Here is a 16,223-nt window from a genome sequence, read left to right on the forward strand (position 1 = left end):
CCTCTTTCCAGAAATGCTTTCATTTTTCATTTTTACATGCCTGTTGTATGTATAAACAAATATCCATGCAGTCACCACCCAGTTTAAAATATAAAACTTTTCTAGTATCCAGATTGCTCTCCTCTTGTGCTCCTTCCTAATCAGTATCCCTTGCCACAAAGATAGCCACAATTCTGACTTGTTGCTACAACTGGTTTTGCCTATCCTTGAACTTCTTATAAGTAGAATCATACTGTTTACACTCTTTTATGTCTGGCTTCTTTCATGCAACCTAATGTGTGTGAGATTTATCCTATTTTATATTATCTCCCTTATTTTAAACAGTTGTATATTATATACAGCCTTACCAATATTTGATCACTCCTTTTATCAGTTTGATTAATATTTACTGAATGGCTACTTTATGTCCAGCTAGTGATCCAAGGGTGAGCCAGAACCAACATGGTAGCTACCCTCAGAGAGCTTATAACTTAGGGAAAACAGGTTTTCATTAAATAACCACGAAAATAAGATATTACTCTAATAACTAGATAATTACACCATGTTAGGAAAGTTTTTACCTGAGTCTACAGTAAAAATAAGTTAAATATGAAAGATGAGTGGTAACAAGGTTTCTAAGCAGAGGGAAGAGCATATGCAGAGACCCTGTAGGATGATGGAATATGGTATCACTAAAGAAAGAAAAAAGGTTTGAGTGGCTCAAACAGATGGGCAGCATGTACAAAATGAGAATAGAAAGATAGGTAAATCATGTGAAGAAGTTTTGTCTTTATTCTAAGGACGGTGAGAAGTAATTAAAGAGGAAAACATGGTTAACATAATCAGATTTACGTTTTGAAAATACTCTGACTGCAGTAAATGAAATGAATTGGGAGAGGCCAGAGTGGATGAGGGATGATTGGTTGGAAAGAATTTATAATCATTCAGAAGGAAGATGTTGGTACTTTAGAACAAAGGAAATGAAGACAAGTGGATGAACTCAAAATGACACACACAGTCAGCCAATTTTGATGATTGATATGGGGCTGGTGAGAAAAAGAGTGGTGTCAAAGTTGATTCTTACATTTCTGACTTAAATTCATGGAAGAGGGTACATATCACTTATGTGGGAATACTGGAAAAGCATCTGATAGGGAATAGTGCTGGATGTATCACAAGTTTAGTTTGGAGGAGGTTGAATTTGAGTAGTACTGAGACATCGAGGAAATGTCAGGGTAGCAGTTGGCCAGTATATGTCCAGCATTTTGAAGAGAAATCCAAACTAGAGATATCCATTTGGGGATCTCCCAGTTGAAGCCATAAATTCAATAGATGTCGATTAAATCCTCCAAGTAAGGGTATAGTTTGAAGAACTTTGGCATTTAATGGTTGGCTAGAGGACCAAGGAGGTAAGAGGAAAGCTCATAGAGTGTGGTTGCTGGGAACTGAGTCTTATTGGAAATAGTATCCTTTGCATTTTGGCTGAACTGAGAAGTGAAAAGCTATCTTTTTGTTGTTTTAATAGGATTTTTATCTTTTTCTTTCCAATCTTTAAGTCATTTTCTACTTGTTCATTTGCTTTCCAGCTTTCCAAATTTTGTTGCTCTTCTCATTCCTTTGTCCATGTAGGTTCGTGCCCCTCCCCTTTTTTTTTAACACTTTGAGATGAAATACATATACATTAAATTGCACGTTTTTAAAGTGTACAATTTGATAAATTTTGACTTGTATATATACCTCAGAGCATCGCCTCAGTCTAGATAGTGAATACATCCATCACTTGGAAAAGTTTCCTCATGCCCTTTTGTAATCTCTTCTATTCTGCCACTCTCACTGACCAGTTCCAGGCAACCACTGATTTACTTTCTGTTACTATAAACTGGTTTGCATTTTTTAGAATTTTATATAAATGGATTCAACACTATGTTTTCTTTTTGAGGAAAGGGCATCTGGCTTCGTTCACTTAGCATAATTGTTTTAAGATTCTTCCATGTTGCTGCCTGTAATAATAGTTCATTCCTTTCAGTTGATGATAGTATTCCATTTATGGATATGCCATAATTAATTCAACCATTTACCTGTTGCTGACTATCTGGGTTATTTCTACTTTGGGGCTATTACAAATAAAGCTACTATGAATATTTGTATACATGTCCTTGTATGGACATATGCTTTCATTTCCCTTGTGTAAATACATAGGAGTAGCATGGCTGGGTCATATAGCAGGCATATATTTAATGTTTAAGAAACTGTCAAACTGCTTCCAAAGTGGGTGTATCATTTATATTCCCACCAACTGTATTTGAGAGCCCCAGTTGCTCGATAACGTCTGTCTTTTTAACTTCAGCCATTCTAGTGGCTGTCTATGGTTGTCTAGTGGTTTTTAATTCATTGTGTTTTTAATTTGAATTTCTGTGAGTAATGATGTTGGGGATCTTTTTATGTGTTTATTTGCCATCTGTGTATCTTCTTTGGTTAAGTATCTGTTCACATCTTTTGCCTATGGGTTGCTTGTCTTTATTATTGAGTTTAAAGTTCTTTGCATATTCTAAGTATAAGTCCTTTGTTAGATTCCTGTTTTAGAATATTTTCTCCTAATCCATGCCTTCCTAATGCTGCTGTAACAAAGTAGCAAAAACCAGATGATTTAAAACTACATAAGTTTATTTGTCTCACAGTTCGGGAAGCTAGAAGTCTGGAATCTGTTAGAATGCTTCCTTGCTTCCTCCTAGCTTCTGGTAGTTTGCCAGCAATGCTTGGTTTTCAGTCTCTGCCTCAATAGGCACATGGCTTTCTCCCCTGATTCTCTCAGTCTGTGTCCAGTTCTCCCCTTCTTATAAGGACACCAGTTGTAATGGGTTAGGACCCACCCTAATCTAGTTTGTCTTCATCTTCACTAGTAACATCTTCACAGAACCTATTTTGAAATAAGATCCCCTTCACAGTGGGTCAACTCGGACCAGCAGAATATCTCCGTCTGTATAGAATACCAGGAGTTAAAAATGCTTCTTGACCTGAATAAAAGGGGGAAATGGAAAGGACCAATGAGTTTATATGGCTATGAGTCTCCAAAAAGAGCCTGGAGGTTATCAGAGGGGTCGCCTTTACATACACTTTAGCAGAGTCCCAGAGACAGCTAAAGTAGATACAACTCCAGGTATTGGTTCTTCTGAGAGCTGCAGAGACCTACAGGTTCTATGGTCATGGTGGATGGAGTTCAGTGCCATGTCAGTTGGCCCTACTTTGGAGTTTGTGTTTCTGTGTGATGGAGCTGGACTCAGATATGATCTTTGTCCACAAGCCTCTCCTGTTACTTTTAACAGATCTGTAGTTGGTGCTGGGGTTTAATGTATACCCAGGGGACCTGAATCTCTGGATTGACCATGTGATAGCCAGGCCCTGAGCCTCAACAGACTTGCAACTCCTACACTCTGGTTTACTGGACTTACTCCACTCAGCTAACATGGAGGCGAAGAAGGTCAACCACCCCAGGGAGCCAAGAATGCTTACAACTGAAAGCAGGAGAATTGCATCCGGCATCCATGTGGAATCTAAGCCCCCTCTTGATATAGATGTGGAGTGGACACAACCATTCTAAGGTCCACAGGATGGAGGAATAGTGTATGGATTAGAGTGGACTTACTGATATTCTATTCATGCACTATTGTTATTAGTAATCAAAGAAAATGTGGCATTGGTGTGGAGAAGGGGGCCATGATGGCTGCTGGGTGGGGGAATGGGAGGAAGAGATGAGATGTGGAGGTGTTTCCAGACCTTGGAGTTGTCCTGGGTGAGGATTCAGGGACAGTTACCAGACATAGTATGTGCTCCCATGGCCCACTGGGTGGACTGTGGGAGAGTGTGGGCTATGATGTGGACCACTGACCATGAGGTGCAGTGGTGCTCAGAGATGTATTCACCAAGTGCAATGAATGTCTCATGATGATGGCGGAGGTTGTTGTTATGGGGGGAGGAGTGGGATAAGGGAGGTGGGGGTATATGGGGACCTCATATTTTTTTAATGTAACATTAAAAAAATAAAAACAACAACAAAAAAGAATTGATGGAAGATAACTGAGGGGTTTGGAGACCTTTCATGTACAAAGTCCTTGAGATGGGAGAGAGCATAACATTGTCAGAAGAAATTGTGAATGTTTTTAAACAGGTAAGAAAATGATAACCGGATGTTCTGTCTCACCTTCTTTGGTTTTCTGAGCCTTTCATTGTCTTAACTAATTTACAACTATTCCAAGTTGTATAAAACTTACAGTAATGCAAATTACTCTTGTCCATAGAAATGCAAATTAATTTTCAGTGGAGTGCTTTGTTGTTGTGCTGTGATATTAACCAGTTTTGCACCTATTTGAAAAATCATTTCAGCATTAACCGCTTCTCTCTATATGTATGCCTATGTTCTGAATTCTCCTTTGGGGGGAAAAAAAAAAAGATCCCCTTCACAGGACTGGCCCTTAGGACTTGAACTTATGTTTATTTTTGTAAAAGAAAATCTTTCATTGCAACTACAAAAATTATCTGTATGAAGTAGAAATTGGCTTCAGTAAGATTAATAAAATATGTTCAAGAAACTAGAGGTAACTGGATGTAAAATTCTGGCAGCACTTTAATAGAACAGTCCCAGATGGTTAGGCTGAGGCCAACACCTTGTAAGGATAAAAGCCTTTTCTGTGGTAAGTTTTGGATGACACCTGGTAAAATACTATGCTGTGCATAAACCAGACTCAATTTTCACAATTGTTGTAAAGCTACATACAGTAAAAGGTTTTTTTCTACATGTACTTCAGTTTCACAGTAAGAGTGGCCTGGAGTACCTAAACACAGAAGTGAACATTCATGCAAGGTATCTGATTCCTTGATGTAATAATACATACAGTTCAAAATGATTACAACTAGGGCTTCCTGCCATCTACACAGTGGTGGCTGTGGAAAGCATTGCCCACGGTATCAGTATCCAGAAAGAAACCACCACCTTCTCTATTCTCTTTTTTGCTTTTTCCCTTCATTTTTCTTTTTTTTAAAAGATTTATTTATTTCTTTCCCCTTCCCTGCCTCCCCCCCCAATTGTCTGCTCTCTGTGTCCATTCGCTTTGTGTTCTTCTGTGTCTGCTTGTATTCTTGTCAGCGGCACCGGGAATCTGTGCCTCTTTTTGTTGTATCATCTTGCTGCATCAGCTCTCCGTGTGTGGCACCACTCCTGGGTGGGCTGTGCTTTTTTTGCGCTGGGTGGCTCTCCTTATGAGGTGCACTCCTTGTGCATGGGCCTCCCCTACGCGGGGACACCCCTGTGTGGCATGGCAGTCTTGCGCACATCAGCACTGCACGTGGGCCAGCTCATCACAGGAGTCAGGGAGGCCCTGGATTTGAACCGTGGACCTCCTAAGTGGTAGGCAGACACTCTATCCGTTGAGCCAAGTCCACTTCCCACATTGCTAATTCTAATGGTGCCTTCTCAGTCCTAATCTTAACCTGTCAGCAGCATTTGATACACTTAGTCATGTTTACCTCCTCGTTGCACTTTTAAAATTTGGCTTCCAAGATACTATGGCAGTTTGATATTTATGAATTTCAAAATGATATATTATGTTTGTAAACTGGTCTGTTTCTCTGGGTGTAATATCCTCTGAGGGTGTTAAATTCAAAGGCTTTATGTTTACTTGATTGGATCAAGATTAAGATTTTGATTTGACCATGTCATTAGCATGCATTAGCATGCAAGGTTGAGTCCCCGCCCACTTGGTGGGCTACATAAATGGACGCTCAGTCAGGAATGCCTAAGTAGATACACAGAGATGATACACAGAGTAAGAGAGACAGTTTCATAGACATGGGAGAGGCCCCGAGAAGAGAGATGAGCTGTTTGCCCAATAGTTTGCAGCTGACCTTGTGAAGAGAACAGAGCAGCTGAGCCCTATGCCAGCCTACAGCTGAAGAATCTGGGACCATGGAGCCTTAAGAGGAAAGAGGAAGGCTGAACCCTTGCAGACATCATCCACCATCTTGCTTCAACACGTGACAAGAAATTTTGGTTAGAAAATACCTCCTTGAGTTGGACTCTGCAGGGTCTCGTAACTGTAAGCTTTTTCCACAAATAAATACCCTTTATAAAACCAACAGATTTCTGGTTCTTTGCATCAGGACCCCTTTGGCTCACTAATAAAGTTAGGCACTCAGTTTTTAATCCTTTCTCATTAGTGATCCATATTTTCTTGGCTGGTATTTCCTCTTCTATTTGTTAATGTTGGAGGGCTTAAGGATTCGGGCTTTGCTCTTTTCTATTTACATTCACTCTTTTGATTTTATCAGTCTCTTGATGTTAAATACCCGCCATATGCTATTGACTCTGATTTATAAAAGTCTTTTGCACGAATCTTTTCTCTGCCTTTAGATTTGTCTCATTGTCTACTCAGAATCTCCAGGTTGGTCTCATAGACATCTCAAATTTCTATGTAAAACTAAACTCTCAGTCTTCTACCATAAAACTACTCCACCAAAAGTCTAGTTTTAGTTGTTGGCATTTCTAGGTAGCTAGTTGCTCATACCAAAAAATTTCGGAGGTAACCTTTGTTTCTCTCTTTTTCTCCCCTCCATCACCCAATCTGTCAGGAAATATATCTAAATCAAGATGTTAGATCTAACTTCCAATCTACTGAACAATACAGAAGCTAGAGAACCAAACTAAGTCATGAGGAAATGTTAGTGACAGGCTCTGGGTTCTGGGCTTCTGGGTTCTTGGCTTATGTCACATAAAAGAATTTAAGGGCATGACAAAAGGTAGACAAAGGAGTAAAGAGTTTATTAAGAAAAAAAGAGTACACTGTTCTAGACATGAACTGCTGGTATGCTGCTTGGTGAGTCGCACATGTGGGGACCCAGGTTAGGCCTTTTAAAATCTTTACTTCTCCCTCTTCATAATGTTGGGGAGGGGCCCCAGCTGTTTGCTGTTCTGATTAGCTACTGTTATTTCTCAGGGCCCTATTAGTGAAGCCTTTTGGAGGTATCTGGGTCTTCCCCTTGACCTGGAACAGGATTCTCATTCCAAGTAGGAGTCTTTGTTCAAACGGGGTTCTCGCGGCTGGGGTCTCGTGGGGTCTTTCTGGCTTATTCTTGGTGGTGACCTTTCCTTCAAGGTTTCCGGGCAGGGTTCCATGGCCCCTTGTTTCGTGGCCATTTCTGCCAGGTCTTGCCTCTTTTACTATACTAACCTGCCCCAGAAACACTCAGGCAAATCCAGAAAGTGAGGCTTTTTTAAAGGACAGCTTGCCTAGTCTCCTCAGCAAATCAATGTCGTGAAAAGAAAGGAAAAGGATGGTATATTCTAAAATAAAGAATCTGAAGAGAGACTAACCTAATTCAGTGTCTAGTTCTTATAGTATTCTTTTTTAACAAACCAACTCTAAAACACATTTTGAGGATAATAGAGGAAATGTGAATATGGACTGAGCATTAGATTGTATTTGAGAATGTTTATTATGTTAGGTGTAATAAGAGAATTATGGTGTGTATAGGAAATGTCCTTATTAGAAATGCATAGTAAAGTTGTTAGGAATGAAATGTTAGATTCTCTAATTTTTAAAACTTCAAAACAATATGAACAAATATGGCAGAATGTTAAATCTCTGTGGTTGGCATGTGGTTGCACACCATATTACTCTGCTTTTCTGTATGTTTGAAAAAGTTTTATGATAAAAATTATCACCTTTGCTGCTACCACATTTGGCTGGCTGGCCACTGGCATCTCTTGCCTAGGTTGTATTAATAGACTCCTAATTGGTGTCTGACTTTTTACCCTTGCCTGCCCCATGTCTCATGTGAACCCAGCAGCTAGAGTGATCTTTTAGTGAGATTTTCTGCTCAAAACTCTACATTGATGCCCCATTTCACTCAGGGTAAAAACCAAGTTTTTAAAAATAAAAGACCCTAAGTAATCTGGAACGCTTATTTCCACTCTGACCTCTCCTTGTCTTTTCCCACCCTGTCTTCCTTGCGAAAACAACTTTTTTATATTTTGTCACTACATACTGATTGAAAAAGTAAGATAGGAAATAACAATTTATACCTCAAAGTGGCATTAGTTTTTGTTTTCCGAGTTCAAAAAAAGGGGAAAAAAAAATAGATGAGACCAAAAAGAGAAAGTAAGGGTCAAGCTATGGACAATGGTGGAATACCTCTTAAAATGGATACTTTTGTTTTTATAGTACCCTGAGTTGTCGTTGAATTACAGTCTATCCCTTATGTTGCTGTGTTACTTATTTTGACTCAGTTGGGACTAAGCATAATTTCACATATTTTTGTTGCCATTATGATTTTGACAGTTATACCCAACTCTTCAATATACATTTAATGGCAGGGGACCAAATTCATTTTTTTAGATAATTAAAAGAGTATTAGAAAATAGTCAAACCTAACAATCCACCTATCTATAAATATGCTGTTTGCTAATAAACAATGCCCTATTAAGAAATGGAATCAAAATGGAATCAAAATTAAGACCCTATCTTAATTTGAGGAGGGTTTTCATTAAAAATATTACAGTGCTTAAATAATTCTAGCAGTAGAAATAAAATTTAAATCTTTTGGTTTCTGTGAAAGCAGTTATTGCAAGCAACAATATGTTTCTGGAAATAGGTTAAGAATTAAAATTAATGAGTTTTGCCTTGTGTACTTGGCACACAAGTTACAGATAAATATGTTCCTGGCAAAAATTAAGCAAATTATTTTGTATTCCCCCCCCCCCCCCCCGTTTCTTTTTTTTTCTTAGCAAAAGTCAGGACATAGTAAGAAGCTAAAGATAGCTTCTTACTCATGAAGAACACCCAGTGAGAATGTCAGTTGTTTACATACCTACATAGAACTATGATATATTAAGATTTTTGAGAAAATCACCTTTATGTTATTTTATCCTAGCCTGAAAGCAATACATAAAGGAATGTTTAGAAAACACTGCAAATTGTAGGCTGCTTTAAGAAACAAGATATGGCCAGATGCCTGCATATTGAATCAAAGTTCATTACTCAGAAAAGTCACGTTGACGGTAAGAAGGCTGTAGACTACTATTCTTGGCGTGTTCTGCTTAAGTTATAAATTGGAAGCTTATTAAATTAAAAATGCTATCACTTCCCAAATGATGTATTTTTCAGTCCGTAAGTATTTATCAAAAGACCTCTTACATATCAAACATTGGGCAGCGAATGAGAACAAGTACCTGCAGTTAAGGAACATAGAACATCATAGATGATGCTGGTCTTTTTCAACTTGTGGCCTGATTTACTGGGCATAAAGGAGATAATTAGCCAAAGGACTTCATTGTTATTTTACTAGAACCAGTTGTGTGTTGACCTCTACTAGTCTGTTTTTCTTGTTTGTTTGTTTGGTGTTTTTTAGATTTCTTTCTTTCTTTCCCCTCCCCTCCCCCCCCCCAGTTGTCTGCTTTTTGTGTCCATTTGCTGTGTGTTCTTCTGTGACCGTTTCTGTCCATATCAGTGGCACTGGGAGTCTGTGTTTCTTTTTGTTGTGTCATCTTGTTGTGTCAGCTCTCCATGTGTGCGGCACCATTCTTGGGCAGGCTGCACTTTTCTTTCGCACTAGGTGGCTCTCCTTATAGGGCGCACTCCTTGCACGGGGCGCTCCCCTACGCAGGGGACACCCCTGCGTGGTATGGCACTTTTGCATGCATCAGCACTGCGCATGGGCCAGCTCCACACTGGTCAAGGGGGCCTGGGGTTTGAATCTTGGACCTCCCATGTAGTAGGCAGATACCCTATCCATTGGGCCAAGTCCGCTTCCTTCCCGTCTACTAGTCTGTTTTAACAAAAACGACTGTACCATCAACTCTGCCACTTGTCCGAATAAATGGGAAAATTATTAACACATAATTTCTGAGTGTGATATTCCTTAATTGTAACATAGGGATAGTAGTATCTTCCTTGCAATGTTGTTGTGAATGTAAGGTGCCTGATTTAATGCCTGGTCTGTTAGTAGCAGCTATTTTTGTTGTCTTCCCTTTCTAGCTTACACATAAATATGAGGTTTTGATTCAGTAATCTTTTTAGAGAATAAGCAGACTCTACCATTATGCTTGATTTGAAACATTTTTTTAAGACTTCTCTGAATTCTTGTATTTAGAAGAATTGTACTCTTACAACGCAGTAATAAAAAGACAACCCAATTTTTAAATGGGCAAAGGATCTGAATAGTCTTCTCCAAAGAAGATAAGCAAAATTGGCCAATATACACATTAAAAGTGCTCAACATCATTAGTCATTAGGGAAATAAAGTCAAAATCACTGTGAGATATCATTTTACACCCAGTACGATGATAGGCAAAAAGGCAGGTAAGTGTAGTCAAGGAGATGGAGAAATTGAAACCCTCATACATTGCTTGTGGGAATGTAAAATGGTGCAGTCTCTTTGGAAAACAGTTGGGACAAAACAGTTTGGCCATTCTTCAAAACTGTTAAACATAGGCTGATATAACCCAGCAATTCTACTTCTAGGTGTAAACCTAAGTGAAACATAATTCCACACAAAAATTGACATAAGAATGTTGAGAGCAACATTATTTATAATAGCCAAAAAGTGGAAACAACCCACTTGTTTGTCAGCTGTTGTCAACTGATGAATGGATAAATGAAACATGGTTTATCTGTACACTGAAACATTATTCACCCATAAAGAGGAATGAAGTACTGGTACATGGTACAACATGGATGAACATTGAAAAATCAAGCTAAACAAAATAGTCCAGACACAAAAGACCACTTATTATATAATTTCATTTAATCGTGTGTAATATCCAGAATCCATAGAGACAGAATAGATTAGTAATTCCTAGGGGTTGCAGGTAAGGGAAAATGGGGAGTAACTGATAATGGATACAGGATTTCTTTTTGGGAGATGGAAATGTTCTAAAATTAGGTTTTGGTGATAGTACAACTCTGAGTACACTAAAATCCATTGCATTGTATGCTTTAATTTGGTGAATTACATCTCAATAAAGCTGTTGTTGTTTTTTTAAGCACAGTAATAGACATTGAAGTTAATATTATCTAGTGATTTTAAAATAGGGTTCAAAAATAATATCTCTACAGAGATAAATTTAACTTTTTCATATATACTTAGGATTTAAATAAGTACCTTTTTATATAATAAAATTAAAAATTGTAAGTAGCATTTTACTTCAAGGTAATTCGAACAAAATTTAGTATTGATTATATTTATCGGTTTGAGTTGCAGTAAAAATTTAAATCTGTACTTTTTCTAACATAGTTTTCTTATTGCCATTCTATTTTCAGGTGATTAAAGGTAGTTGTAGTTTTGTGCAGTGATCTTTGGACATAGTAATTGCTAGAGCAAGTCAAACATAGTTTATCTGTGATCTTGAACAAATTATTTTCTTAGAGTCTCAGTTTCAAAATCTTTAAAATGACAGCAATGTTGATCTTAAAAAGGTCCTTTCTTTGTTTCAACGTGTTTGTCTGCCCTAGGTTATCTTAGATTTTAAGCCTTTTGCAAGCAGAATTAGTATACAACTTTATCTAATCTAGTACTACATCTGAGAAAACAGGTCTCAGTTTGTTTTAGTCTGCTAAGAACTGCTGAGAGCAGTATAACAGAAGTGGTTTGGCTTTTACAATGGGGATTTAGTAAGTTAAAAGCTTACAGTTCTGAGGCTATGAAAATGTCCAAGTCAAGGCATCCTTAGAGATGCTGTCTCATCAGAGGTTGGTTGTTGTTGATCAGGTGCGTAGTGACATCATCTAAAGATGCTTTTTCTCAAGCTCAGCTGTGGGAGATCAGGCAAATGGCTCATCTTTCCCCTCTCCTTGGGGCCTACTCTTTGAGCCTGTCACAGGTTTCTCTGTCTCTGCTTTTTTTGCATGTGTCTGTGGCATTTTCTTGCTCCAGCTCATAAGGGATTCAAGCAAGAGGACCAAGATCCACCCTGGGTCACACCTCACTGAAGTAATCCAATCAAAGGACCCCATATGCACAGGAATGCATTAGTTTTAAGAACATGATCTTTTCTGGGATCCACAAAAAGCTTCAAATTGTTACACAGTTTATGCTATTTGAAGAATTTGAAATATTAGTGACGTTATTGATGATGGGAGTCATTGAAATGTTAACTGAAAAACTTACTTTAACTTTCTTGCTCTGTTTTCTTTTGCCTACTTAAAAGCATGTCATTGACATTTGATCACTTTTAGATGTAAGTGTGGTATCTGCAATTGTTAATTTGGGTTAGTATATAATTTGTTTTTAAAATGTATTAACTGTATATTTCCATTTTTTACCTTCTACTTTATGCTTTTGCTAAAGTATCTTTTATAAAAATAAGCTAATAACAAGTAGATTTTTAAAAAATCTATAATTATGTAAGTCTCATGTACTAACTTATTTAATGGCTGGTATGTGGCAGATATATTTTTGGGTTGCAGTTAAGTGGTGATACGGGATGAATTTCAGTTTTTGTTTTTTAATTTGCTAAATACATGGTCTTAATATGCTAGCTTTTCCTTATTTACAGAGATCCTGCTTATTTTGATGAAAATTGGCTAAATAGAATCAAAACTGAAGTAGGAGATAATTGGAGGCTAAAGGTATTTTCCTTTTATTTTTCCAAATGTTAATCCTTAAATACTTGTGTATGTATATTTGTTGATTTTTTTTTATCTGATGTGTCCAGTGAGCTTTAAAACTTTTTTTAAGTTCCCTATAGTGAAATAAAGAATTGAAGATTGGAGAGAACCTAAAGTTGATCACAAAATACAAATATAAGTCAGTAAAGCATAGTGGCCAAATGCATGGACTCTAAAACCAGAGTGCCTGTGTGCATATCACAGCTCTCTTTTTTACTATCTGTGGGAGAGTTACTTAACCTTTCTGTGCCCCAATTTCCCCATTTGTACAGTGAATATTATAATAGGGCCTGTCTACCTGACAGAAATAAATAATTTTTACTTTAAAAAGTTTTAATTTCAACCCACTAAATTGATTTTTTTAACTTTATATTTTGAAATAACTATAGATTCACAGGGAATTGCAAAATTAAAAATATACTGTGTACCCTTTACCCCCTTTCCCTTCACCCAGTTTCTCCCATGGCAACACTTGCATAACTAGTAAAATATCAAAACTAGGAAATTATCATTGGTACAACAATCTGCCAGAGTATTCTAGGCTGCTGAAATGCAATATACCAGAAATGGGTTGGATTTTACAATGGGGATTTATTAACTTAGAAGCTTATGGTACTGAGGTGGTAAAAAAGTCCAAATTAAGGCCTCACCTAGTGATGCTTTCTCCCCAAAGACCAGGTACCAGTGATCCTGGACTCCTGTCACATGACAAGGCACATGGCAGCATCACTCATCTCTCCCTTCTCTTCTGGGTTTCATTGCTTTCAGCTTCTGGCTCTAGTGTCTTTCTGTCTGCTTCTGCAGCCTTCTATCTCTGTCTGAATTTCATTCGCTTATAAAGGATTCCAAGAAGATGAAGACCCACCCTGGGCTACACTTTACTGAACTAACCTAGTCAAAATGTCCCACCCACAATAAGCTCACACCCACAGGAATGGACCAGTTTTTGGTTGTTTTTTTCCTAAGATTTATTTATTTCTCCTCACCCCCTCATTGGTTGCAATTGCTGTGTCTGTTCATCTTCCTTGTTTCTTTAGGAAGCATCAGGAACTGAGCTAGGACCTCCGATGTAGCATTGAGGTGCCTAATTGCTTGAGCCACCTCCACTCCCTGCTTTGTTCTGTCTCTCATTATGTTCCCTTCCTGTCTCTCTTTTTTTTTTTTTAAGATTTATTTATTTACTTAATTCCCCCCCTCCCCCGGTTGTCTGTTCTCTGTCTGTTTGCTGCGTCTTGTTTCTTTGTCCGCTTCTGTTGTCGTCAGCAGCACGGGAAGTGTGGGTGGCGCCATTCCTGGGCAAGCTGCACTTTCTTTTGTGCTGGGCGGCTCTCCTCACGGGTGCACTCCTTGCACGTGGGGCTGCCCTACGGGGAGGACACCCCTGCATGGCAGGGCACTCCTTGCACGCATCAGCACTGCGCATGGGCCAGCTCCACAGGGGTCAAGGAGGCCCGGGGTTTGAACCACGGACCTCCCATGTGGTAGACGGATGCCCTAACCACTGGGCCAAGTCCGTTTCTCTCCTTCCTGTCTCTTGTTGTGTCTCTTGTGGCGTCAGCTTGCCATGCTTGCCGGTTGCACCCAGCTCATTGTCTTCTTTAGGAGGCACTGGGAACTGAAGACCTCCCATGTGGTAGGCCAGAGTCCAGTCATTTGAGCCCACAGCCACTTCCCTGGATCAGTTTTTGTTGTTGTTGTTGTTTAAAGATTTTTTTTTTTTTAATTTATCCCCCACCGCTGCTTGCACTCACTGTCTACTCTGTGTCCATTTTCTGTGTGTTCTTCTGTCTCCCCTTGTCTTCCCTATTCGACTTCTCTTTAGGAGACACCAGGAACCAATCCTGGGACCTTGCAACATGGGAGAGGGGTATTCAATTACTTGAGCCACCTCAGCTCCCTCATTTGTTGTGTCTTTAATTTTTTTCCTGTTTCTCTTTTTTTTTTGTTGCATCAGCTTTTCACGCGGGCCAGCTTGCCACATGGGCCAGTTTGCCTTCACCAGGAGGCCCTGGCAATTGAACCCAGGGCCTCCTGTGTGGTAGACGGGAGCCCACTTGCTTGAGCCACATCCATTTCCCTGGACCAGTTTTAAGAATATGATTTTCTGGGGTACATACTACTGATATTGACCAGAGAATGCTACACAGATGATCATCAAAACCATATCACACACTTAACACAAATTCAAACTGATGAGTTGGGTCTAAAAAAAGAGAGAAAATGTACAATTTACAGTCAATAGTGCAAGTGATTTTGCCTGCCATTTCTCCCAGATAGCATATGGCCAGTGAACTTATGATCTGGATTGAGTCAGTGTTGGAAGACAACATCAGTGTGTTGATTCCTCTTCCTGTCTCATTTCTAGGACACTTCTTACAGCATGAGCATCTTGCTATGCTGAGTGTTACTTCTGGGTTTCAAGATACAGTATTTGTTTAACTTTGTAATTCCTAAATACCTACTTTAGTTAGTGCTCAACTAAGGAAACAGCATTTACTGATGGCAGAGAGATTTGGTGACATATTCTAAGAGATTTTCAAAAGTAATTTTGACTATAATTTTTGCTTACTACTCTGACTTTAGAACTTAATCTCTATGTAAGACACAACTCCACTTTTCTAGGGAAATCAGTACCAAACTCAGTCTTCATTAAAAATGGCACATTTATTCTTTACCTGCAGTAAACTGAAATAATTTAATCATACTATTAAATCTCATTCACTTACCATCTAGTTTTTATTAATGTCACAACTTTGAAAATTTTATGTAATTGGAAGCAATTTGTTTTATAAATCCCTTCAATGAAATTAATTCAGCTATTAATGGTCCTTTTTGAAGATGACAGTAATTCAGATATGCTGTTAAAATTTTATTTTTTATATTTACAGTTAACTAGAATGGTTGGCTTGGAAAATTTTTAGGATAAAATGCATTTTGATTTTTTTCTTGCCCTTAAGCCACTTGTTTTCTCTCTCTTAAAATAGATAAGCAATTTAAAGAAAATTTTAAAAGGAATCCTGGATTATAATCATGAGGTAAGGACTTTTTTTCTCATTCTGCTTAGAAATATTACTATAGTATAGTTTAATATTACAGTAATTTCAAGTTAAGAAAAATTGCCTTCAAAATCAATAATCAATTTGTAATATATTACGTAGTTTCTAGGATAGTGATTCAAAATACTATTTTGGTGGTTAATGTTTTTCACTGTATTATATGATAGCCTTACATGATTACTAATTTATATTAAATTTTGCCACAGTTTCTGCTGTCTATTAACTCTCCTTTCTTCCCTTACCTCTGAAGGTCGTTTACCATCCATGCTTCATTATAATTAACTCCCTTGCCTGCCTCTAATTTATTCCTTAGCAAAACCCCACCCCTAGATAAACTCAGCTTATCCTATAAGTCTGAATCAGTACAGTCAAACATTGCTAGGGAGAAATCAGGCAATAGAACTAACTAGTTTTACCTTAAATTTTATGATCACTGCTTAGAAACCTATGCTGTTTCTCTTATATATGTTCTTTCCCGTTTTCTAAGAGTACTTTCTAAGTTGTCACTTCTTAAACATTACAACCAATCTCT

At 38.2% G+C, this 16,223-nt stretch overlaps 1 protein-coding gene across 3 annotated transcripts in view; it reads left to right on the top strand.

Annotated features, from left to right (window-relative positions):
- HOOK3 (hook microtubule tethering protein 3) overlaps positions 1–16,223 on the top strand; it is a 107,068-nt gene that overhangs the window by 9,235 nt on the left and 81,610 nt on the right. For all 3 annotated transcript variants that reach the window (XM_058290076.2, XM_058290077.2, XM_058290078.2), the window contains exons 3-4: positions 12,524–12,596; positions 15,620–15,670. In XM_058290076.2, the coding sequence (XP_058146059.1) occupies positions 12,524–12,596; positions 15,620–15,670 (124 nt within the window). The remainder of the gene's footprint in view (positions 1–12,523; positions 12,597–15,619; positions 15,671–16,223) is intronic.

The sequence above is a fragment of the Dasypus novemcinctus genome, chromosome 29, assembly GCF_030445035.2.
Source record: "Dasypus novemcinctus isolate mDasNov1 chromosome 29, mDasNov1.1.hap2, whole genome shotgun sequence".
NCBI classification, from domain to species: domain Eukaryota; kingdom Metazoa; phylum Chordata; class Mammalia; order Cingulata; family Dasypodidae; genus Dasypus; species Dasypus novemcinctus.